Consider the following 25,334-nt stretch of genomic DNA (forward strand, 5'->3'; position numbering starts at 1 on the left):
GTTCTCCACTGTCGACCAAGTTGGGACGGTGAGCTCAGCTGCAACGTAGCAGTACTGTGGTCGAGTCAGCTGAAGTTGGCTCGTGAGCGGACGCACCCCATCCTTGTTGTTTTGAACTGTCTAGCCTATCCTAAGATGTTGGACTTTGTGATCTTTGCAGTAACATTTCTTACAGTTTTGCTCGTTGCAATAATATGGCTCTATCCGGTACGTATGCTTTTCATCATCCAGTGTGCATTCACGTCAATTTTTCCCCTTCTTACCCTTACCTGAGCTGCAGGAACCTGGAAGTGTCAGAGCGTTCCAGTCCCAGACAGTCTCAGTAAAAAAACAAAAACAAATTTAGATCTGACCACCTCTATTCTCACCCGGAGTGAGAATAGTGCAGGCGAGTCTTGTGGCTATTCTCACCCGGTGCGTGTTCACCAAATTTTGCATTCACCCTAAACCACAGAATTCTACACTGTGATAACAGAAAAATTGTAGAATTCTGTGCCGTGAACAAACGTTCCATTACAACTGTAGCCTACTAAAAGCGTACAATTTTGTCTGTGGGCAGTGGAGAGAGAGAGAGAAAGAGAGAGAGGAGTAGCGCGAGAATTTCCGGGTAAAACAAAATGGCGACCCGCGTAGTCCGGCTCGATTCGAAAAGTTAAATAGCCGTAGCATCTTTGTAGACAACCAAATTAATTTACTTTTGTGTTTTAACATCATTTTTTAACTTTGTTTTGGTCAATTTGATCGTCCACACCGATAGACAGTATTCAGAAAGAGACAGAGAGAGAGAGAAGAGGGGAGGAGTTGATCTTGCGAGAACTTCCGGGCTGGTGAGAATAGCCACTTTCTTTTGGAATACTCAAATACTGTCTATGACAGTACTGATCAAATTGATAAAAGCCAAGAAAAAATTATGTTATAGCACAAAAGTAAGCTAATTTGATCGTCTTCAAAGATGCTATGGCTATTTCACTTTTCGAATCGAGCCGAACTACGCGGGTCGCCATTTTGTTTTGCCAGGAAGTTCTCGCAAGATCTACTCCTCCCCTCTCTGTCTCTCTCTGTCTCTTTCTGAATACTGTCTATAGGTGTGGATGATCAAATTTTCCAAAACAAAGCTAAAAAATGATGTGAAAAAACAAAACTAAATTAATTTGGTTGTCTACAAAGATGCTACGACTATTTAACTTTCCGAATCGAGCCGAACTACGCGGGTCGAAATTTTGTTTTGCCTGGAAGTTCTCGCGCTACTCCTCTCTCTCTCTCTCTTTCTCTATCTCCACTGCCCACAGACAAAATTGCACGCTTTTAGGCTAACACTAACAGTAGTAGATCTAGAACGTTTGTTCACAGCACAGAATTCTATAATTCTGTTATCACAGTGTAGAATTCTGTGGTTCAGGGTGAACGCTTCTCTGGTCGGCCTAGGCTATTTAACGGTGAACGCCTACCGGGTGAGAATACCCAAAAGACTCGCCTGCGCTATTCTATGAATAGGTGGCCATCTAGATTTATAAGAATCTAGATCTAGTCTAGATCTAGATCTTTATATAAAGATCTCTAGATCTAGATTCTAGATGTAGATTCTAGATTTAGTTTCAGTAGCCTATCTACACAGAATTCTACACTATCTATAAAAACAAGATGGTTCACTTATCCGAAAAAGTTTAAAAAGTGATCTGCGGAAGTCCACTCCCTGCTTCAGATGGCGCTGCAGTCTTTGTTTTGAAGCTGTCTTTCGTTTCTCCAGAAGAAGAATAGTAGATAGCACCCCTTTGCGTGCACAGATCAATTGCTGTTTAGCAGCTGTTAGGGGGGACTCTTAGCCCTGGAGAAGTGGTCCCGCCCCAACTCCACTAGATCTACGTTAGGCCTCATGTACACTATCGAAAACTTAACCGGAACTTACCTTTAAAAAGGGGGGGGGGTTGCAGGGGAGTCAAGGTGAATGAGGAAACAGCACTGGAATGCTGGTGTGAAAAATAGATTCCTAGCAGGGGTTGTCCAAATGAAGGGCGAAGGCGGGCACAGTAAAACAGCCGCAGTCGACAAGGTCTCGCTAGCTCAGCGTGCGGAACACGACTTTGATCCTCTTCTCGTGTGCGGAGCCGGAAACACTCGACAATTTGAAGAAAAAAAGTCGTTCGAGGAAACATTGGAGACTGGAAGAAGGCCCAAGTAGGAAGAGGGGTTGGAGGGTGGGGAAAAAAAGAAGACTTGAAAGGGAAAAGGTAGGAGGTGAAGTGAGCCAGATCATTATTAAATTGCAAACTACTTTCAGGGTGCCGTTATTGTAGCCTGCAAACTATGTTCACGGCGCTGTGAGCATAGTCTCTGCGTTTGTAATTAGGTTTGATGATCTCTCACTCACTGCATCAAAAATCGTCACGTGTGTCGAAAAGTAATCGTTTAGAACCAGAAGAAATCATGGGTGTAGCCAAAACCCACACTACATGACCGTTGGGGCCAAAACCGGATTATCCCGTCCTTTGAGCCTGTAGCACAGCTAAAGAAAAAAACCAGCAAAAAATCGAACAAACGTTATACATGATGAATATATATGACTCCTGAACTCATAGCTCTGAAACATCTATGTCGATAGATCTCTAGTAGTTTTTGTTGTTGTAGATATATATAAAGTGTTAGTGTTGGTTGAGTTTGTGATCAAGGCCAAGTTTTAAAATCTGAAGACTAAAATTACTTACAACCTACTAAAAATATTAGCAGAGTAGAGTTTGTTAAAAAGTTCAAGTTTGAAAATTGAATTGATTTTTCAGAACATGATAAAGTTTCATCAGAAAAGGCCTACTTGATATAAAAAGAGAATGTTACTGAAACAGGACAGTTAAAAGCTATTAAAAGCCAAACTGCAGGTTGTCCGAATTTGTTTCGTCGACCCCCGCTTTTAATGTAATTACAGTATAATCCGCTTACATGGACATGTTCTGGGAAATGGATTTGGTGTCGATATGTATATAAAATTGTCGATAAATGAAATATTTAAAGCCAAAGAGGAAAAAAACAAGGGGAGGTTAGAGGTAAAAAGAAAATACTACTTTTAAAGCTGGTTGCTTCCCTTGATTCTTACACAACTACACAGTGAAACTAACTAGAGGCAGAGCGGAGTGGGGGTGAGTCATGGAACCAAAGACTGAGCAACGCGAGGCGCACTGTACAAAAGTGCAAACTTTGTTTTAGCATCCTTGTATGCCTGTTTGTGGCCGCTTGCTGGGGAAAATGGAAAGGCGAGGCTCTGACTCGCTGATCGTGGCCCTTGCCAGCTACAGACTGAGAATGGGATGGGGAAGGGAATGAGTGATCAGGAGGGGGGTAGGGAGGTGATGCCCAGTGCTCCGAGACGCTCACGTCTGTGAAGCACTGTACTGTGTTGGAGACTACACTGTGTAGGCCCTACATGATGACCTACAAAAACCTGGTGTGTCGAATAGAGGCTACTTGGCGGGTATGGGGACTTAATGAAGAACTAACGTGTTGACGGTTAGTGTGGCTTATTCCCCCCATTTATCATGTTTGTGAGCTTCGCCAGGTACCCAGGAAGCTTGTCGATTGCAGAGTGGGCCGAAAAAAAGTTGATAGAGAGGAATTGTTAAGTGAAAATATTGTAGGAACATCGTAATTGGAATATATGCCGATGTCAAAATGATGATACATCGGCTGTCGATATAACTGGATTATACTGTAAATGTAATCAAACTTAACCTGTTTTTTCTTTCCTCATCCTCACTTTCGTTATTTTCCTCTACTTCTATTGTATGTTTGTCACTCTCTTGTGAACTGCTATTTCCGGGGTGCCTTGATAGTTGAAGCAGATTTGTGCTATTGAGGCTAGAGAGGTGAGCAGAGTAAGCCTGATGCCCTGTTTGGGCTTCTCTGTTGACGTCCACCCCTTTGTGCTTATGTGACCTTTACTTTAATGCAGTTGCCAGCGCCATAAAACCTTACTAAAATTTTAAACAGAACCCTACCACTTCCCCCACACCGGAATCAACATTTGTTTAGAGGTGCACTTGTTCTCTGCTCCTTTATTTAAAAAGCAGCGTCACACACTTGATAAAAATCAAAAGTTTTAGAGATTATATTCTGATTATGATTAAATTATTTGTGCGTGTTGAAAAAATTCAGCATTTTTATATTTTGCTAGCATTTTAAGTTTGATGCACTATTTTCTATCTCTTCAGTGTAAATCTTTAAACTGTCTGAGAGACATTGGGATTCAGTATTTCCAGACGTTGCCTTGCTTGTCAGTACTGTTCAACATTCAATGAACTAGGTGCATCACATTGTTACAATACAGATTATTATTTACTTAGCCAATGTGATGAGGCTAGTGTGCTTTGGATAGCTGAACAATACAGTGTCAACAGAAAATAATAGAAGCACTATTGTATATATGCATTATAATCTGTTTTTTCCTTTGCCTAGGGAGGTGTATCGTTTGTATGCCTCTCTTAAGATTAAATTAAGCTCTCAAGTATACAACTGTCAAAATAAAAATATACATCGCATTATCAAATCCAACTTTTGTTTCAGAGCTCGAAGAAGGTCACCACAATACCTGGTGTTGATCCATCAAGTAAAGAGTAAGTATTAGATCCACTATTATTATGGAGTTTTTACTACCCTTTTCTTTTATCATATTTTATGTTGTGTACAATGTCTTTCTTACTGCGCGACAACTTATATTACAGTCAAACATGGGAAACTTGAATTCATCAGGGATTGGAAGTAATAGTCTGCAGGATTTCCGTAATTCAACATGTTCATGAAAGCCCCAAGTACAAAGAAATGAAGAGAAAATCAAGGGAGGTAAAAAATAATGTTAAAACAATTGACATGGTTAGCTCCCTTTATGAACATGTTGACTGTGTGAAAGCAAGAAGATGAATGAAAGTGGAAAGCAGAAATTCTCACTTGTGCACTGCAGACTCCTACATCATTCCTTTCCTCTCATTGCAATGGCTTACAGAAAGTTAGACCTCTTGTCATCTGCACTGTGGGCGTCCCACAGCATGATTGCACTCGTGGCCAGCCAGTCAAGTGGTGTGGTCAGCAGTCAGCATCACTCCCAACCCCTCTTCCCCGTTCCCCCTTATACTTTGTATTTGTGTCATTTTCAAAGTCTACATAATACCCCTGGAGGCTCTTGTGGTCAAAAGGTACAGTGTTTGCCTGTCATTCAGTATGTCCCAGATTCAAAACTTGACAGCAATGGAAAATTTTCTTCTCTAAAAAAGTGTTCTCCTTTCACCTCCTTTCCTTCTCTCTGTTCATGTTCTGTCATCTGCGCGCTCATATGACCATGTATGCCTTTAACTTTATGCAGTTCACTGTAAAACACTTACCTGAAAAGAAAGTAGATACAAAAATGAAACCTATAATTTAGGTACAGATACAAAGCTGAAAGAGGAACAGGCCAGATTTAGTCAAAAGAATATGATCATACTGACCACCTTTCACCTCTGTAGATCATGACTTTACTTTATAATAACTGATCAATCCCTGGAGTGAATATCGTTCCTAAATAAATCGCATGTTGTAAACTGCATGCACTTTGAGAAAACATTTGATATGCCAAGACAATGGAACATTTCATTATCTTGTAGGAACTATTGTGGTATAAGGGTGTTTCAACGTCAACTTTGTTGTATGATAATTCAGTAAGGTCTGTGCTGATTTGATAACAACTGATGGAAATATTGATGTCAATACATTAGTTCTATGGAAGCAGAGTGGATTGAACAGATATATATATATATGATATATGACGTGGTGGAATCAGGCTCTCGTGAATTTTTGGGCATGTGGAGTTATTGGTATCATCTTAAAGCTTGTTCATTTGGCTTGCTTTGGATGAAATAAATACCCATTTATCTTGAAAAGAAGTCAAGATATTTACGAATGAAGGAGGTGGTGTCACCTGGTGCCTGATGAAAAATTATTGAGAAAATGGCTGCCAAAGATGAATTATTTCTATAGCTTAACAGTTCGTAGAAACTGAAAATTTAAATTTTTTGTGCCTTTTCTGTAAAATCTGCACAGAAATGTGTTCTTTAATGAGCCTAAAAAACAAAAATTCAATAAAAATCCTCAAACCTGCGGATAAATGCCAGTTTCTTCACTTTGATTGTTTTGACGAGTGCCTGATTTCACCACGTTGCCTCACATATGTGTCTGGATCGATAACAACAACAACAACCTCACGTGTGCAATTACATGGTGGAATCAGACGCTCGTCAATTTTTGGGCCTGTGGAGTTATTGGTATCATCTTATACCTTGTTCATTTGTCTTGCCTTCGAAGGAAAAAGTACCCATTCATCTTGAATAGAAGTTGAGAAATATGCGCAGTGAGGGAGGTGACGATAGCCTTGTTTCAGAAGTTAAATTAGCGAGAAAATTGCCACCAAAGCTTGGTTATTTCCTTAGCTTGAGAGCCCATGGTAACTGAAAACTTATATTTTTTGTGCCTTTAATCAAAGTTTTTCAGTAAAGTCCACACGCAAATTTGTTCTTGAAATGGATTAAAAAATAATGTGCGGAAAAAAAATTCAATAAAAATTGCCAAACATGCAGAAAAATGCCTATTTCTTCTATTTCATTATTTTGACGAGCACCTGATTCAGCAATGATCAAAGATGTTAAAAAGTTGCTTTCCAGAAAATCAATAAATTCATCGAAAATTGACCAAAAACGTTACCCGCTAGACCTCTTAAAAAGAAAGGTTTGTTAATGTTATTTTGCCGGGGCAATACATTTTTATATGTCCTACAGGTGGTCTATCATGGACAAAATTGTATTATATTGCTTTCAGAGATGGCAACTTCAGTGATATCGCTCGTGCAGGCAGTCTGCATGAATTTCTGCTTGACCTACATAGCCAGTTTGGAGACATTGCTGGTTTCTGGTGGGGACAGACCTATGTGGTCAGCATTGCTTCACCTGAACTGTTCAAAGCCCATGCCAATGTATTTGACAGACCCAGTAAGTCATGTCATACATGTGTGAATTTTTTGTGTGTATTCTTTACTGATCGTGGGTGGTTGGCGAGTGCTCTGGTGTGGTTTGCTTCTTCTTTCCTATGAAACGTCTTCTTCTTTTTTATGTTTGTTACTCTCTTGTAACACCTCTAATCTTCTGGTTCTCATATGACCTTATGCAGTTGCGAGCGCCGTAAAACCTATACTAAAGCTAAAGCTCTTTACAGATCTCTTAAATTTTAAGTGAAGCGTTTTGTTAATGAAAATGGGTTGCAACTAATCCATTTTTGCATATGTGCACCAATCAAAGAAAAAAAAAGGGAAAACCTTTTTTCCTGCCGGAGTATTAAAAAATGTAATCGTGGAATTGATTTGCTTTGCCAAAATTACTAGAATTTTAGGATTTAAAGGTAGTGAAAGTAATAGCTAAGGAGTTGCACTTCTTTTGCTTTTGTAAATTCTAATCTTTGAAACTTGTTTAAAACTTACAATGGCATAATCAATCCAATTCTTGTCTCTAAACAAGGTCATGGGTTAACCCATGCTATGCATCTTGTGTCAGAAAACATGTAAAAAATAGTCATTATTAAATACTTGATTTGTTTTGTTTACTGGTGTCAGATTTCAATTTTGTGTCCATAGGAAGTCATTGTATACTTTTTTATTTTGTATTAACCGTAGAACCAGAGATGAGCATGCTGACAGTGAATCATGTTCTGCCTTTAGAAAGTCTGTTGTACTGTTACAGTGAAGTCATTTTTTAATTTTTAAATTTTTTTTTATCGAACTATACTTTTTTTAGAGGTTTATTTTAAAGATAATATTGCTGTTGCACGAAAAATGAACATTTCCTTTTTTTGACCTGGCTTTCTACTGTGACTGAAAGAAAATTTGGTGATACTCATTTTTTTCCCAAAGACACTAAATGGTCAGTAGAAAACTAACTTTGTTCTATTTGTAGATTGTATCTATGTGAGCCCCCCCCCCCCCAAATAGACCCACCTCTTCGGGGGATTAGTACTCTTCGAATAGGAAAAGAAAAAGAGGAAGCTAACGAGTCAAGGGGTGACCCCGAAAAGAGACATATTACTTTACTATGTTTTTTACTCTTTCTGTTTATTGTCTTTATTGTTTTACTTTATTACATTTATTAACTTTTCTTTTCTCCTCTCTCCTTCGACAACCTTTCTTTGACCTGGAGTTGGGACGGGTACTGGTGGGGTGGAAAGCAGAGGTTCATTATCAGCACTGTACTGGATGTGACTTTACGTAGGGAATATCCAGCTACATACATGTATTAAGCATGCACTTATCGGAGAGCCCTATGACTGCGGAGAAGGTGCAGAGACCATTTGCGTCTTGCTTGTTGACAACATTAACCCTCTGGGATCTGCCATACCTTCCCCTGCCCCCATCTCTCGGATGAGAGGACTTGGTTGCTCTGGTAGGAGGGGGGAAATCTAGCTTCCAATTGGTATTATTATTACTATTAGTATTATTATTATTATATTATAATTTTTGTATTTCAGCAACACACAGCATCTATGCTCGTAATAGCGTCTTTCTCTTCTTTATCTCCTCAAACAACTTCTCAATATAATACAATAGACACCAACATACCCATTCATTTTTCTTACAATCTCTCTGTGATGGAGTTGGGTTTTTGTTTGTGGCATTGCACCTACAGCCACTGCTTTATCTCCTACCCAGGGATGGAAGGAAAATCACAGAACCACCAGTTTTAGATGCTATCTATGTGAGCCATTTTATGTTTTTAAAATATGTCTAATATTTTGAATGAATTTTTAATTTTTATTTTCAGCTGAGCTGTTTAGGTTCATTGAACCTCTGATTAGTATGCAGTCTTTGCAGTTTGCCAATGGTTCTGATGGGCGGATGAGGAGAAAAGCTTATGACCGCCCTTTTTCTCATGAAAATCTCAAGAAACATTTTGCTGAATTTCAAACGGTAGGGGCCTTATGCAATTTATCTTTTCTATTTGAAAAGAAAGGGCAAAATAGAATACTTTTTGCTTCTTTTGAGTGTAATTCCTTTGTGCTTACTGTCGACAATTGGTATTCTTTCATTCAGTTTGTTTTAGAGCTTATTTTGACTTATTCATTTTATATTCATATTACAATGCTTTGGAGTAACTTGAAGTGTTGTGCACATCCTGTTTTGGATTTTACTGTTCATTTTATGTCACTTATCATTCTTTGCTCTCTATCCCTCTTCGAAATGTATCACGAAGCTTAGGAATCAGTTGCTCATCAATATTTGGGCATATGGAGTTATTGGTATCATCTTAAAGCTTGTTCATTTGTCTTGCTTTCAATGAAAAAGTTATCCATCTATCTTCGATACAAGTTGAGATATTTTGAATTGAAGGGGGTGGGGTCACTTGGTTTCAGAGGTAAAATTAGAGAGAAAGTGGCTGCGGAAGTTTGACGACTTCCTTAGCTTGAGAGTCATTGGACACTGTAAATTTACGTTTTTTGTTCCTTTCATAAAAAATTTTCAGTAAAAGTCACCCAGCAGTGTTTTTAAATGGATATAAAAGGTGTTGAGCCAAAAAATAAAATTCCATAAAAATAGCCATGTGGGAAGAAATAAGGCGTTTTCTTTGATATTATTTTGACGACTTCTTGATTTCACCATAATGCCTCACAAAAGATGACAATTTTATTGCACTGTACCACAATGGAAGGGCTCAGAATATTTGAGCAGATGTCTGGCCTGCTAATGGAATTGTCAGATGATTTTGAGACTAAACATTATTGAGTATGTTTTTTCAATGGACCATATCTATTTTCTATATTTATGGTGCTTTTAAGATCCACTGTCCACTTATTAGTACATGGGCTGTCCTGTAAAGACAAAATCGTTGCTCACGTTTTTTTTGTTCTGTTTGTTTCAGATTGCAGGAATTGTGGAAAAAAAATGGTCAAAGAAAAGTGAGTCTGACCACATACCACTTGGTGAGGACATGGCATTATTTTCGGTTCGCGCCACTTTGTTGACCCTGATGGGAGACAGTTTCCAAGATGAGAAATTGGCACAGAGTGTTTTTAATGCCTACACAAAGGTATGAACATTTTTTTGGAGCTTTTTTTTTTCTTTTCTGTTATGTATGTAAATCACATCACATTATAGATTAAAAAGGACCTCTCTGTCAATTTACTTCTGTAAAATTTTCTATTTTGTCCTCCTTTCCTGTTCTCTAGTCCTGTTCTGTCATCAGCTTTTATAATCACAGATTACTGAACCTGCAAGCTTTGGTTTATTTCTTTGGTTTTTTCTCTGGCAGCTCTGGATATTATTGTAGTATTCGCAGGGGATAAACACGAGGTAGTAGAATGCTGAAAAATTGTGTTAAGTTGAAAATGCTAGGTTGAGCTGGAATATATATTAAAATAACTTCCTATTGTCATTTATGTTCTATTTTCTCCTTTATTGACATTTCATTAGAAAGAACTTTCCTGTGCCGAGATAGTTACCTTGTCGAAAGGTAATCAGTCCAAGAAGATTGCAAATATGGGCCTCCATAGACATTTTTGCTAGTGTTATATTTAGAACAATTATTTTTCTTTACCCATTTAGATGACTTAGGGCCAAATCTGCCTTATGATAATGTTATTTTTAGACTCTAAGTATGCTTTGACTAGGTTTATTTTTGTTCTTTGATGGGAATATATGTCTTCTTTCTGATGAAAACGACTTTTCTACGAAAGGCAAAAATCATGTTATTGTTGATTGTTCTTACTGGGCTATCAGGTGTGGAATGAGATGGAGCACCGCATCACAGACCCTGTCCCTCCTGGTGAGAACGATGCACGGCAAAAGTCATTTACAGAAGGTAGGCTATCAGTTTTTAGAGGCTTGTCCCTCCGCACCCCTGCTTCCCTTCTTTCTTTCGAAAAACAAAAGTAGATTGAATCCTGTCTTCCATAGGCATATTATGACGTATTAGGAAGCCAAGACCCGTGTGACATCATATGCTGTTTGATTTTGTGGGTCACAAGGACTGTGCGCCAAGTGGCTGAATAGAACATATTCAGGGATAGACCAAAACTCAGTCTGTGTATTAATTGCAATGAGTGTGTGAGTGTTTTGAAGCACATGGTGTCTACTTTTGACCCAATTAGATTTTCTAATTGCTTTTGGTTGTAAAATCTCTTTTTGTCCCATCACTGACCGGATTCTCAATTTTGTGCAATTGGATGCTCTAGTTCAGGTTTATGACACATTCTAATACCTTCTTTCAATGATGGATAATATCTTTTATTTTGAATGAAAGGTGACCTATTTCCTTGCAGCCAGCATATAAATAGTGTTTGATTTTCAACATATTGAAATTTAAAAGTAGATCAAGATTTTAAATTCCTTCTCTTTTTTTTTGTAGGTTTTTTACTATACAGGTTTGGTATTTACTTACTGAGCCATATTTTTCAAGGAGATGGGAAGATGAGATGCATGAGATTTTCCACCAGGTTAAAATGTTCTTTTGTCAGTAGGTCAGCACAGCAGAACCAAAATGATGGCTTCCAAGAACTGAATTATTTCAATGTTTTTTAGAGGTTCAGGGGGCATTGCAAAGAGATTGCCTTTGCTTTTGATCTAAGCGGCGTATTTCAATGAAATTTCACCTACAAAAACCTAGGTCGTCAGCATCTAAATTTAGAGGTTCACAGGGCGTTGCAAAGAGATTGCATTTGCTTTTGATCTAAGCAACGTATTTCAATGAAATTTTGCAAACAAAAACCTAGGACATCAGCATTTAAATTTAGAGTGAATTGTTCTTTTTTTTAAGCCTGCACTAAAGAACAGTGTGTCCGGCTGGTTAAAGTATGGCAACATGACGAGCAGGCTGGTTTAGGCAGCTACGGCTCAAAAAGGGGTAAGGGAAACCATACAAATTTGATTGAACAGTAAACATGAAGGTAAGAAGGGAGTGTAAGTCTACTCCATTTTTTACAAATGATTTAGACTATTTTGCTCTTGTCTAGCTCTCCAGTACCTGAAGAAGACGGTGAAGAAGGTTGTAGAACACCGGGAACAGAACAAACTCCAGGACCAGCAGCTCCTGATTGACGTCATCCTTCAATCTACGACAGATGAGGATGTGCTTATTTCTGATGTCATATCTTACATGGTTGGAGCATTTCACACATCTGCTTACAGTGAGTGGTTGTACCTTTGTGAATGTGTTCTTGTATGTCTTTTTCTGCTTCACAATATTCACCAGTCGTATCATATTTTATTTATCACTAATTTAGTTTTTGTCATTACAACCTAAAATTGTTTGAATCCCCAATACGGAATGTGGGTAGGTGGGGGTGGGGGTGGGGGTGGTTCTTTCACTTTGGTTGTTTGAGGAGTTTTCAGGGCTCTCCACTCACGTAGCTGGATCCTATTGCAGATAGCTTTCTATATAAAGTCTTACGTTAGGACTTGTGCCGAAAAGCACCAACCAAAATGCTATCAGTAAAAATCTCGGTGAATAATACAGTGCTAAGATCCAGAACTGAACCAGTTATTATAGCTTGGAATTCAAACACTATGATGTATCTAGAAAATTAATTTGCCCATCCCTTTGATAACTTCACTGTCTACCTGCTGTTGTTTTTGCTCTCAAGAGGTGACAATGTAATCGGTGGCAGATGGTTGGTAATGCACTTCTTGGGTTTGTCTATTTTACCTCTTTTTCCTTGCATTATGGGTTTTTTTCCTTTAGTTTGCATTCTTGCATAATGTGGCACTTCACTACCAGCTCATTGTGTGCTACTACTTTTGTTATGTAGTATGTTGAAAAGTTGGTTGTTTTCTTGATGCTGACATTTTTTAGAGTAGTCTCTATCTTTGCTGTGGCTTAAATGAAGAATAAATTCTTTAGACATGGATCAAAGTTAAGGAAAAAGAAGGGTGGGGCTACGCACTGATTGGTTGTTTAATTGTAGATCTTTTATGATGTCGCCAACACTCTGCAAGTCAATGGGTTGCTTTTAATGACAAGCGGGCTAACTCAGATTTCGGGGGTTTCCAGAAATCTTGACCAACACCAAAAGTGGGCATTGCCATACCTATAGGAGAAGTTTGGTTTCATTGATGTGTATATTTATTTTGGTTATAGAGAAAGCTCTCCTTGTCTTTTAAAGAAAGTAGAAAGTGAACATTGGGCAAAAATTTTAATTTCGATTTTCTCAAAACAGTATTTTTCGGGATAGCCTCCTTGTGTTTAAAAGCGACCAATTGGGAGATGGACTGCTTCAACCCTGCCTGTCTGGACCATTATAGGCTTAGAGCTATTATATAGTTTCACTGGCTTGGGTATTTCTCCTCTTATAGAGTAAGACATGTTTTTTCATGCTGTAGCTGTACATTTCTTACAGTTGCATTCTGCATTGGACAGAATGCAAAAATATAAAGACAAACTGCTCTCAGAACTCGGCGCAATGGCAAACAATATTATGCTTTACCATAAGCCAGTTTCTTGATTGTTACTGAACTCGCATAGTGATAGCTGAGCAAGCTTTCGTTCATTATATGTACTGTACTGTATGGAACTTTCTGTCTTGTGTAACTAAGCCAAAAGTTTCTAAAATACTGATACACTAATATACCCGATGTTTCACCAGTGTTGACATGGGCCATGTATTTCCTGGCCACTCATCCTGACATTCAGAGCAAGCTGCACTCGGAGATTGTCCAAGTCTTAGGCCAGAAAGACGTCGTCACAGATTCCAACTATGGCCAGCTACGGTACCTCTTCTGATTGTTACATGCAGTGTACATGATTTTAGAAATAGTACTATGCTTTTTAAAAATTATTTTGATGGTTAATAGCAGAATTGATGTGTGGGTGGTTGGCGGGTGCTCTGGTGTGGTTTGCTCCTTCTTTCCTATCAAACATCTATCGTCCTTATCTCCCCTTCTTCTTTTTTATGTTTGTTATTCTCTTGTAACACCTCTGATCTTCTGACACTCATATGACCTTATGCAGTTGCGAGCGTCATAAAACCTCTACTAAAACAAACAGAATTGATGTCATTTAAAAATTGAAACATTTTGTTCAGTAGAAAGGCTTTTTGCATTTTTAAATACTGTGTGGTTTTGAATATTTGTTCAGAAAAGTGAGTGTATAATGATGCTTGCTCACCTGAAGTAGTGTCCAAAAATATTTGTAAAACAGTACCTTTAGTTTTATGTTTCTCATGTAAAATTGAGAATTTTGTTTGCTGTCCTGGTTGCTTGTGGCTCCACTGACAAGCAAAATGCCTGTACTCTTTCCTATTTACTCCTTTAGCCAGTCCATAGTAGGAATTGGGTATTTGTTCGCAAATATGCCCTGGCCACCATTGCCTTGTGCAATTGAATCAAAGACTTTGAGGATGGTAACAGGGACAGTGGAGTTATCGGGTTGTCCTTTGACAAGGCATTAACTGAACGAGTGTGAAGCCCATGCTTTATTTGTACACTGATACCATTCTCAATGCATAAATATATTTTTAAAGAGCATTGTATAGTCTGGCCTGTTCTTAGTATGTTTCTTTTAAGGAAAGCCGAACGAAATTGTTAACCCCAACTGACTTGACTTGTTTCTGAATGATTTTAGTCATCTTTACCCTATTCTTATGCCCTGAGTCATTTTGTACCCCAGGGATTGTATTCTTCTCATTTTAGAATACTTCTAGAGCGAAAATCTCTTTGTAACTTTCAGTATTTCTCAAAAAATCAATTTGACAGACTGATATGCCATGCGTACGGATCGGATTAATGAGTAAACTTCCTCTTTGGAAAGTAGGGCACAGAGTTCCCCATGTAGTATGGATACGATAGTAAAACACGATGTACTGATAAGGTTAATGTAGGTACCAGAAACTAAATTTTCAAAGTAGCTGTATGCCAAATTTATCTGTTCCATTTGAAAGGCCTATATCCACTGAGCATTTTGGTACCATTCCCTTCCGGCGCCGCACCAGCCCCGAAGCGAGCGAGTCGGCTGTATACTGTAGTGTACCCCATATGGGGGGGTCACGTGCTTTCCGAGTCTCGCGGAAGGATTGATGCAAAATAATTCCAAGCTGATTACTTTATTCTAATAGAAAATAAACTGATCTTTTAAGTGACACCTTTTTTTAGCCAGTATTTTACATATTTCGTGTAAAAAATGTTTTTTTGAAAATTTTGACGGTATTTTTAAAGACTTTCTATTTAAACGCCAAAGGCCAAAATTATACCATGGAAAAGGCCGTTCAAAGCTCTACAGTTCTCCGCCAATAAAAAGACGGCATTTAATCATCCCGCGTTCCGTGAAGCATTTGAACACACACGTGTCAATTTTAGAACCGGCCGACCGCGAATTCCGACCACGAGGGGCTTCTCTTTCCTCGGCGATTCTCCAGCTCCTAATATTCAGACATATAAACAACTTACACCATTGTAACAAAGAAAAGCTGAACTTTTACAAGGTGTACGGCATTTGGTGTTTTATAGCAAAAGCGCAAAGAAACTGATCGGAATTACCCCGATTTCACCGATACCCGCGGTCGGAAGGCCGCGAGTGCCTGCGAGGCAGTGTTTACTCTACCTAGTTAATGTAATGAGGAGGCTATTTACTATAATTTACTATTGGTTTTGGATTTATGAATGTTGATAATTAAGCTTTTATGGATTATTTTTTGTGCCTCTTTGATACTGCATTATTGTAGGTTTCACTTTTAGTATTTTATTATTTATATGCTCTCTCTCTCTCTCTCTCTCTCTCTCTCTCTCTCTCTCTCTCTCTCTCTCTTTCTCTCTCTCTTTCTCTCTCTCTCTCTCTCTTCTCTCTTCCTCCCTCCCTCTCTCTCCCTCTCCCTCCCTTCCCCCCACCCCCCCTCTCTCTTTCTCTCTCACTCATTAACTCTTTATTTTCTTGACAGGTATCTCTACCAGGTACTTCAGGAAACGCTGCGCTGTGCTGTTGTTGCTCCTTGGGGTGCACGAGTCCAGGATTTTGATACTGAGCTTGGCGGACACAAAGTTCCCAAAAATGTAAGACTGGAAAGTGCCAGTTAGAATTTGTCTAGCAGGGTGCCACACGTAAAGACCTAGACAGTCTTGAGACATCAAGTCATATCAATGTTTTGTCGATAGGGCTTTTTACATAAATTTCTATTTTGACTTAACTTTGGCTGTTGAAGGGTTGTGGTTTTGATTCCAAATTTGAACTGGTTGAGCATTGCATCCATGCTAAAGGTATGTACCCTTTTTACGTTCACTCGGCTACAAATGGATACTCTGTATTTTTTTAGACTTGTATTGTGTTATTGGTAGTGGTTTATGCCTAACAGACTGCAATGATGTATTTCACTTGGGAGACTAAGGTGGTAAATTTGAATATTTTGGAGAGTAGCCATGAGATAATGTGAGCTTTCTATTTTGGAGGGAATCTCCTCCCCTCTCCTCACACATCCCATGGCTGACTGTTGGGGCACCACTGCAGATTGTGCAACCAGCTTCTTTCACTCTTCTCGGTTCTCAGCTTCCTTTAGTTAGAGTGCTCCAGTCTGAGTCATGGCCACTGTCCACTCTTTGATGTTGTCTTCCCATCTTTTCCGCTGTCTGGCTCTTTGACTCCCTTCTTTCATGTCATGGTAATGTTTTGTCCATTTAAGTTGTAATTTATTGATGCGCCAGCCTTTTACAAATGGCAGTTTTATGTGCGTATTTCCCAGTAGTGGGATGTGAGTTCAAACTTCCCTTTTGTTACTGTTGTCTATGTTTGTGTCCATCAGACTCCAGTGATTCATGCGCTTGGTGTCGTGATGCAGGATGAAAAGCTTTGGCCTCTCCCACAAAGGTAAATCAACATTTTGACTTTTCTACACGCTTAATCACCGTGAGCGCTTTTTGCTGTTTCATCAGCTGTCCCTAATTCCTTTTGAGAAACAAGGGAACAACTGAAGCAGACGTGAAGATTTTACGTCAAGACATGGTTCATAAAGATGGAAAATCCTCCTTGCATATTAAAGGCCAGTGAGGAATAGATTACAGTGATATTTGTATATGTTTTCTATGAGCGGTCCTAAATGGTTTTGCATATTAGTTGGTATCTCCTTTGTAATAAACAGTTCGCAAATGTATTTTTGTCAGAAGTTTTTCCCGTGAATAGTAGACAAATATGTGATACACTTTGTTTTGCCTTGCTTTTCAGGTTTGATCCTGATCGCTTCAGTACTGAAAAAAGCAAGGACCATCCAACGTATGCGTTTTCCCCCTTTGGATTTGCCGGCAAGAGAATTTGCCCTGGTCATAAATTCGCATACAATGAGGCCACTGTTTTGGTAGCTACTCTTATTAGGAAGTAAGTAAAGTTAACCTTGTTCAGGGTTGGATATACCTTATGTCTCTTTGACCTTTTGCATTTAAAAAAAAAATCCTTGTCAGGGGGCATACATGGTTATTGTCAAAGAAAGTTGTCATGTTTTTTTTCTGTACCAGTGTTTTGTTACTGTTCAAAATTTAGAGAATAACTGTCGAATCGTGTAACCAGAGGGCATATTGATGCTTCCACACGACAAGTAAGCGCACATCCACTCATAACGATGGAGATGTATGTGCTCAGGCATCATCATCATCATTGCTTTTCTCACCCTGAGTCAAGGTATAGGCCACGAACAAACACTTTCCACCTTTTCCTATGCTTGGCCAGCCTCTTGATGTTGTTCCGTGTCTTCTCTTTTTTATGTAAATCAATTTGTGTGACTCGTCTCCAAGCTCTACAGGGTCATCCCCTTGATCTTTTACCCTGTGGATTCCAATCCAAACTTTTCCTTGTTATGCAGCTGCCTGACTTCCTGAGTGAGAGCATGTCCAATCTATCGCCACTACCTTCTCTCCCCCCCCCCCCTGACTGGGCTCTGTCTTGTTCTCCTTTACACTTTCTCGTTTGTGACTGTCTGTCCATCTGATCCTCTGTTACTTTCTGAGACACTTGTTCAAGAAAGTCTGGATCCTCTATGCAAGTCTGAGATGAGTTCTATGTCTCTCATTCATGCTATGAGACTGGCTTCATATTTGAGTTGAAAATCCTCACCTTTGTTCGAAGTGAGATATTCCTGGCCCTCTAAATCCTATTCAAAGATATGAAAAGTGCTTTTCTGATGCGAGACTATATTTCTTGGTCAGGCATTCCTCCACCTTTGTTAGTACTGGGCATGAAGGAGGGTATTATACATTCAGTTAAAACTGACAGTTGTCCATCCTCTTTGTGATAAGAAAATAATTCATAATGGAATCTGGGAAAAAATACTTTTTTTGTGATCTGTATATTGCAGCAAAAAAAAGAGTCACATGTGTGTCTTTTATTAATTTCGATATGCTGCTTCTGATTTTGAAAGTGTTTTTGCTATAGAGCGTTGTTTGGAATATTACCTCCCCGGGGCGGTGCTACTGTCTGAAGTGCCTTTAGACCATTTCCAAAGGGTGAACATTAACATGTTCTTATGCACAGTAGAATTGTAAATGGGCTGATTCATCAATGTCATGCTCATAACTGTGCCTGAACCACAACAGGGAACTACTGCTTTTTCTTTCCCAATCCTTGCTGTGGTCATTTTTCCTTTATTTCTTTTGTATGTTTGTCACACTCTTGTGACCCGCTATTTCCGGGGTGCCTCTATAGTTGAAGCAGACCTTGTGCTGTTGAAGCTAGAGAGGTGAGCAGAATAAGTCTGATTCCCTGTAAAGATTTCTCTGTTGACACCCACCCCTTGGCGCTCATATGACCGTATGCAGTTGCGAGTGCCGTAAAACCCTCTACTATAAAAAAAAATATTTAAAAAATAATTATGATACATTCTTGGTAAAATTACTTTTTTTTGTGATCTTCAAATTGCAGCAAGAAAAAGAGTCACATATGTGTCTTTTATTAATTTCGATATGCTGGTTCTTATTTTGATATTGTTTTTGCTATAGGGCTTTGTTTGCAATAATACCCCCCCCCCACCCCCCGGGTGGTGCTTCTAACTGAAGTGCCTTTAGGCCATTTCCAAAGGGGGAACATTAATATGTTCTTATGCGCAGTAGAATTGTAAATGGGCTGATTCATCAATTTCATGCTCATAACTGCCTGAACTGCAACAGGCAACTACTGCTTTTTCTTTCCTAATCCTTACTGTTGTCATTTTTTCTCTACTTATTTTTTATGTTTGTCACACTCTTGTTACCCTCTATTTCCGGGTTGCCTTTATAGTCGAAGTAGACTTTGTGCTGCTGAAGCTAGAGAGGTGAGCAGAGTAAGCCTGAGTCCCTGTAAAGACTTCTCTGTTTACATCCACCCCTTGACCTCATATGACCTTATGCAGTTGCAAACGCCGTAAAAACTCTACTTTAAAAAAAAAGAAGTTTGCAATAAGTTAGTTTATAAACGAAAATTTTATTACCAGAAGGCAGCAGGCAGCCAGCAACTCGCCATCTATTATATTATATATCATAATTTTATTAATATATTATACTAGCTGGGCTCCCGTTCGATGAACGGATTGAGACAGAAGCGTTTCGATTGTTCCCAGTAGAAAGAAAAAGAATTTTACAAAGGAGTCCAGAAAAAGCGATGATGGGCATCAAACGAAAGGATCAGAGTCGAATTTAGCACCAAGTAAAAAAAGAAAACACGAGGCTAGATCTATATGGGTAGCACACTTAAAATAGTGTTCAGTATTGCACGACAATGCGCGATAGTATCGAACGGAAGTACAACTTGAAATAAACAAACCTGGCGGATTTTCTAAAATTACAGAAACAGAAGCGTCGGTCTACAAAAGCGATCGGCGAAATACAGAAATTTAGCTTTTTGCAGCAAAACTGTCTCAAAAACTGAAAAAACGAAGGGCGCCATGATCTGGAGAATTTTATAAAGAATCTTTTGGCGAAAACCGCATGTCGATCGATGAAGCCATTAAAAAGCCTTTTGAATAGCAAAATTCGGCCACCACAAATAGATAGTAGATTATATATTTTGTTCCTTTTAGTCCCAGTAAAGGAGCTCTAGGGAAAACTTGTAGTTGGCTCTTCTTTTTTTAAAATACAGTTGAAACTCTCTAAGACAACCACCCATTGTTGAGGTAAAAAGTGGCAAGGGGGATGTTTTACTCAGTGTCATTGTAATGTGAAAAACATGCAAGGGGGGAAATGAGAAGAGGTTGTTTGTACAGGTGATTGTCTTATACATATGGCCGGTAGAACAGGTTCAACTGTATAATATACTGATGTCTGTGAGACTACTCCAATCTCTTTGTTTTTCACAGGTTTGAGGTGAGCATGTGGGATGACCAGGTGGTGAAGCCTGTCTTTGGTTTAGTCACTCATCCACAGGAGGAAATCTGGCTCAAGGTGTCCAAAAGAAAATGATCTGGTCTGAAGGGAAGAGCTGAATATGGAACTGAGAATGTTTTCCGGAAAAACATCTTATGGGAAAAAGCATGTGCCTCTGAGTTTTTTGTTTTTTTTACTACTTTCAAAGAAGTGGTCCCTTAATGAGTGGAATTGATATTGGTTGGTTTGTATAGCCAGCGACTTTTTCTGAATTTGTGGAGAGGAATACATTATGTTGCTACAGTCTTGGACAACATACTTATATGCTTCTGTTTATGTGAGTAATTAGTTCTTAGCATTTGCTCCAAGTAATATAGCTGTGGTGTTGAATGTGTTGTTACCTTCATAGGATGCTGAATTCTCATTCAGCACGAGAGCTGAATAGCGAGGTGCTATTTTTCCAGTAGTATCCATACTTTTGGAAATATCTGTAATACTCCCAGAGTCATAGTTGTATGATAGTCTTTTTCATTAGTGTTTTTTGGTTTTTTTTGTAGATATATTGTGAAAATGGATTTTGGACATTGAAATATCATTTGTATAAATATTCCTTTGATAAAAAGAGCCTTGTGTAAAATGATCGTTTCAACTGTTTTCAAGGATGCCTTGGAAAAATTTGTGAGAAAAATGTTTAAACAATTTTCTATTAGTTTTTGTTATACTTATGGAAACTGTTTGTGTTATTGTATAATTACTGTGTTGATCATTAACGAGACAGAGACTCGTCATTAAGAGCCAAGTAGTATTAGATCATGACCTCAGGTATGGATCTAAAAACTGAGGAGTATTTTGTCTGCACTCGGGTGGGATGTTTCTTATTTCTCGCAAGATATTTTGTTGTACGTCTGTCCCAAGAGGCTCTGCTTGTCAAGTACAGCTGGTTTGTTAATGTGTGAATCATGCAATTGATTTGGTTTATTTCCCCACCCCCACCTTTTATTTTTTTTAAAAAATGTTGATTAGGCCTAATGGTTCCTGATGCTGAGTTAACGACCCTACATAGGTGGTAAAATAATTCTCCATCTACTTTAAGAACATGAAAATATTCTCACTTTGTCTATGGGAAAATAGTGAGCCCTTTCTAGCTACAGTTGTGAATGGTGAGATCAGAAAAGAGACTGTTCAGTTCTTAATTTTGGCTATTCCTTTTAAAAGCTGTTTTAGCCTACGTGTGATGCTGATGAAGTCTGGCGTAGCCAGAAGGAATTGTCTCAAACCATGTGTAGAGAATAGAGCAATAAAATGGTTTTCCATGTGTGCATTATGGGAAAGCATTTTAGTTCATGTGGGCATCTTGGAAATTTTGGAGTGGTTAGGGAATCGGAGGAACTAAAACTTGTGTGACAAAAGTAGCTGTCAGTGTGTATGCCGTGATGACAGTGATTGGGGAGATAGATTACATATGATTATCTAAGTTGCTTGTGAATTAATTGTGTTATTTTAAGTCATGTTATAAATTTCTGCCTGTAATTTATTTTTTCCTTAATTCTGAATTTTTGTTCAGAATTGTACCACTCTTATCCCATTGACTATTGAGGCCTATTTTTCAGTTCTTTCAATTTATATATTTTTATATCACTAAAAAATGTAAGATCTATGTGGACTGCAAGGGTTTGCACCACAGTTTCTGATGCTCTAGAAAAGTGAGAGATTCTGACTTTTTCTCATCTTCTGTTTATTGTGCAACAAATTATTTCCACAAGCTCTGTAGGATTAATGTAACACCCTTTATCAAAACTCAAAGCTGAGTTTATAAGATAGAATGTAACTTTGATTGTAGGATTAAGTGGCTCTTTGCACTTACTTTTTATAACTAAGTTTTAGTTAAAATTACTTTTCTTTTTAGTAAGGTTTTAATGACACTTGCAACACAATAGGGTCATACAAGCGCCGAAAATTAGAGGTGTTTGAAGAGACTGACAAACACAAAAAAAAGGAGGAGAGATAAGGACGATAAAGTTTGATGGGAAAGAAAGAGTACCACACCAGAACACCCACCAACCACCTGCGTCAAACAAATGCTATCCTGGTACAAAATGGCATCCTGTCTGGCTGTGCTGTAACCAGAAAGAAAAATGTGATTCTGTTTCTGCTGAATATATTGGAAAAGGTAGGCCTACTTTCCTTAAGTAGTATTTGTAGCTAGGTTAGAATGTTTAGAGTATAATATAGGCTTTGCAGTCCTGATGTCAGAAATGTAAATAGAGCAGGTGATTTGAATGCCTTTTATTGCAGTTATAATAATTGTATTGTAAATTATACTGTGAGCTGTTTTGAACAGTAAAATGCATTCCGTCTTTTCAGAATCTCTCACTGTAAGGTTCTTCCACTCTCCATGCATTTGGTTGCCTTCTTCCAGCTTGTCGCACACTGGCTCTGAAGAGGTTCTGTCAATTTATTTTCTGTGAGCCTTTCCCCTTGCCCTGATCAGTGGCGAAGTTGTTTTTTTTTTTTACCTTGAGTTGCCAAGGTGTCTTAAATGAGTACAATGTACATTTTACATGTCCAAACTTTTTCGTCCATGTCCAAGAAAACCAGATGCCACGTCTCACTTCCTGTAAGACCTTGGATATGGGAGAATTTCATAATTTGTGTCATGACAAGGTGGAATCAGGCACTCGTAAATTTTTGAGCATGTGGAATTATTGGTATCATGCTTTCAATGAAATAGATATCCATATGTCTTGAATAGAGCTTAAGATATTTGTGATCAAGATCACCTGGTTTCAGTGGTGAAATTAGCGAGAAAATGGCCACCAAAGTCTGGTAACTCCAATAGCTAAAGAGTCCTTGAAAAGAGATAAATGACATATTTTCTGCCTTTAATCAATGTTTTTCAGTAAAATTTACATGGAAATATGATTTTAGATTGACATAAAAGAGGTTGAGCCTAAAATAAAAATTCCATTAAAATTTCCAAACTGGCAGAAAAATGCCTGTTTCTCCAATTTCTGTATTTTGATGAGCGCCTGATTTCACCATACTGCTTCACATAGGCTGATTATTTATTCCTCATTTTTCTTAGTGCTTTTTCTAAAGTACACTGTACTTGTTAGAACTGGAATGTGGGTTTTTGATAGTTGACCTCTATTCAAAGTTGTTTTGCCGTGCGGGCACAAGATTTATAGCAGTGTACTTTTACAGTGTGTCTTTTACCAGGTGCAAAAAATCATCAGTCTGTTTTTGAACAGCATTGTGTTGGTTTGCTTGTATTTAAGTGAAGCTGTAGTCTGAAATAAATAACATGTAATTTAAAAGCAAAATGTAGTGCACGTAAGGGCCTAATGATCTTTTTTCGTTTTGAACTTTTCTTTACTCGCTTGTGAAAAAGGCCAATGATATTTTTTTTTTTGGATTGCTTTCTTGTTAGTTGAATGTACAGTATTTTTGTTTATTTTTAAGTGTCTTACGGCGCTAGCAACTGCGTAAGGTCATATGAGCGCGCTACAGTAGTTTGATTTCCATAAAAATTTGCAAGTGTGAGTGGCTGTTCTTGCCAGATATTTTTCTAATTAATGCCACTTTATTGTGTTCAGTTTACTGAAAGCGAGCAGTTTTTTGCTTACTGTCGATTGCTCATTCTATGGTGTTGAGATTCTCTCTCCTGATGATTCTTGAAAGCTCATTAGGTGGCATTAAAGAGAAATTTTGTTGATGGGAAGGAGTGCTCTAATCAATGTTTGTGGGACTTCTCAAGCTCTCAAATCACTATTTCCTTAAAAAAAACACAACTCAAAAACAACTGAATGCTAAGTAAAAATGCCCATTGCCTGTTGTTTGAAATATCATAGCATGAGTAATGTGAGAGTGAATGACTTTTTGCATAGACCAACTTGTCGCATTTTTTTCTCCTGGATCAGTGCTCAAAGTTTCTTCTTGTCGACCTTCAAGCTTATTAGGGCCTATAACTTTGGTTAAAGTGCTTTGGCTGTATGATTCTGGGACCTTATCTAAGAATGCAGAGTCAACAAGTGTGTACACCAGTTATAGAAATAAGATCACTTCTCCTGTTCCAGCATGGGTATGGGGACAGCAGTTACAACTCTTTTTGGAAAGTCTTTTTTAGACCAGGGATTCCTCTACAAATCTATTATAATCTATTATAATACATAAACTGAGTCTTTTGGTGCTTTTATCTTTGGTCTCTGTACTTTGGTGTAGCTTGTAGTTGTGGTGGTAGTTGAATATATTCTTTATTCTGATTTTCTTTGTCCAAGGGTTTTGGGCTCCAGAGCCTAATTCTTTACAGGTTTTCTTCCAAATTATATCTGTCATATAGTCTCATGTGATCCGTCTTTACTTTGTTTAGAAAAGTTATCCTTTCATTTATCTAATATAAACGTTTGTAGACTTTATTGAGCCTCTTATTCTGCTTCTTCTTACTGATGGGAAATGTCTGCCTTTCTTTACTTGTGATAAAATGTCTGGGTCTATTGGGAATTAACAAGAACAATGTTGTTTTTTTCCATGTTCATTTTTTTTCTTTTAATTTTGTACTCACATGCAATGTACATTCATGATGTATGCATACATGCATGCAAAAAAAAAAAAGCCAAAAATTGTGGAGAAAATATTCTAGTGTCAATTTTATAAAACTGCAGTCAGTTGTGTTCAGATTTGCAGGAATGGAACATTTCCTGTGTCTGTTATCATTTCTGACTGTTAAACCCTATCCATATGTCGTGTTTTACTATCGTATCCATATGACGTGGGGAACTCAGTGTCACCATTTTCCAAAGAGGAAATTTACTTGTTGATCCGTACGCTTTGCATAGCAGTCTGTCAAAATGATTTTTTGAGCAGTACTGAAAGTTTTAAAGAGATCTTCGTACTCTAGGAAGTATTCTAAAATGTGAAGAATACAACCCGGGGGGTACAAAATGACCATAGGGCGTACGGGTAGGGTTAAAATAAGATTGTCGCTAATATAAAGAACTTTGCGTGTGTGATGACCTCATGCTTAGTTTCATAATAAACACTTTGA

The 25,334-nt window shown here is 38.2% G+C and overlaps 1 protein-coding gene across 1 annotated transcript; it reads left to right on the forward strand.

Moving 5' to 3' along the window:
• LOC101864116 (cytochrome P450 20A1) lies at nucleotides 1-24,901 on the forward strand. Its single transcript, XM_005090834.3, has 12 exons — nucleotides 1-207; nucleotides 4,549-4,598; nucleotides 6,829-6,998; nucleotides 8,817-8,962; nucleotides 9,912-10,079; nucleotides 10,769-10,850; nucleotides 12,001-12,174; nucleotides 13,630-13,753; nucleotides 15,916-16,027; nucleotides 16,771-16,835; nucleotides 17,190-17,339; nucleotides 20,284-24,901. Exons 1-12 carry the CDS (start codon nucleotides 136-138, stop codon nucleotides 20,384-20,386), a joined length of 1,416 nt encoding a protein of 471 aa, XP_005090891.1. The 5' UTR covers nucleotides 1-135; the 3' UTR covers nucleotides 20,387-24,901.
• Nucleotides 24,902-25,334: the final 433 nt, after the last annotated feature.

The sequence above is a fragment of the Aplysia californica genome, unplaced genomic scaffold (assembly GCF_000002075.1).
Source record: "Aplysia californica isolate F4 #8 unplaced genomic scaffold, AplCal3.0 scaffold00022, whole genome shotgun sequence".
Lineage (NCBI taxonomy): Eukaryota > Metazoa > Mollusca > Gastropoda > Aplysiida > Aplysiidae > Aplysia > Aplysia californica.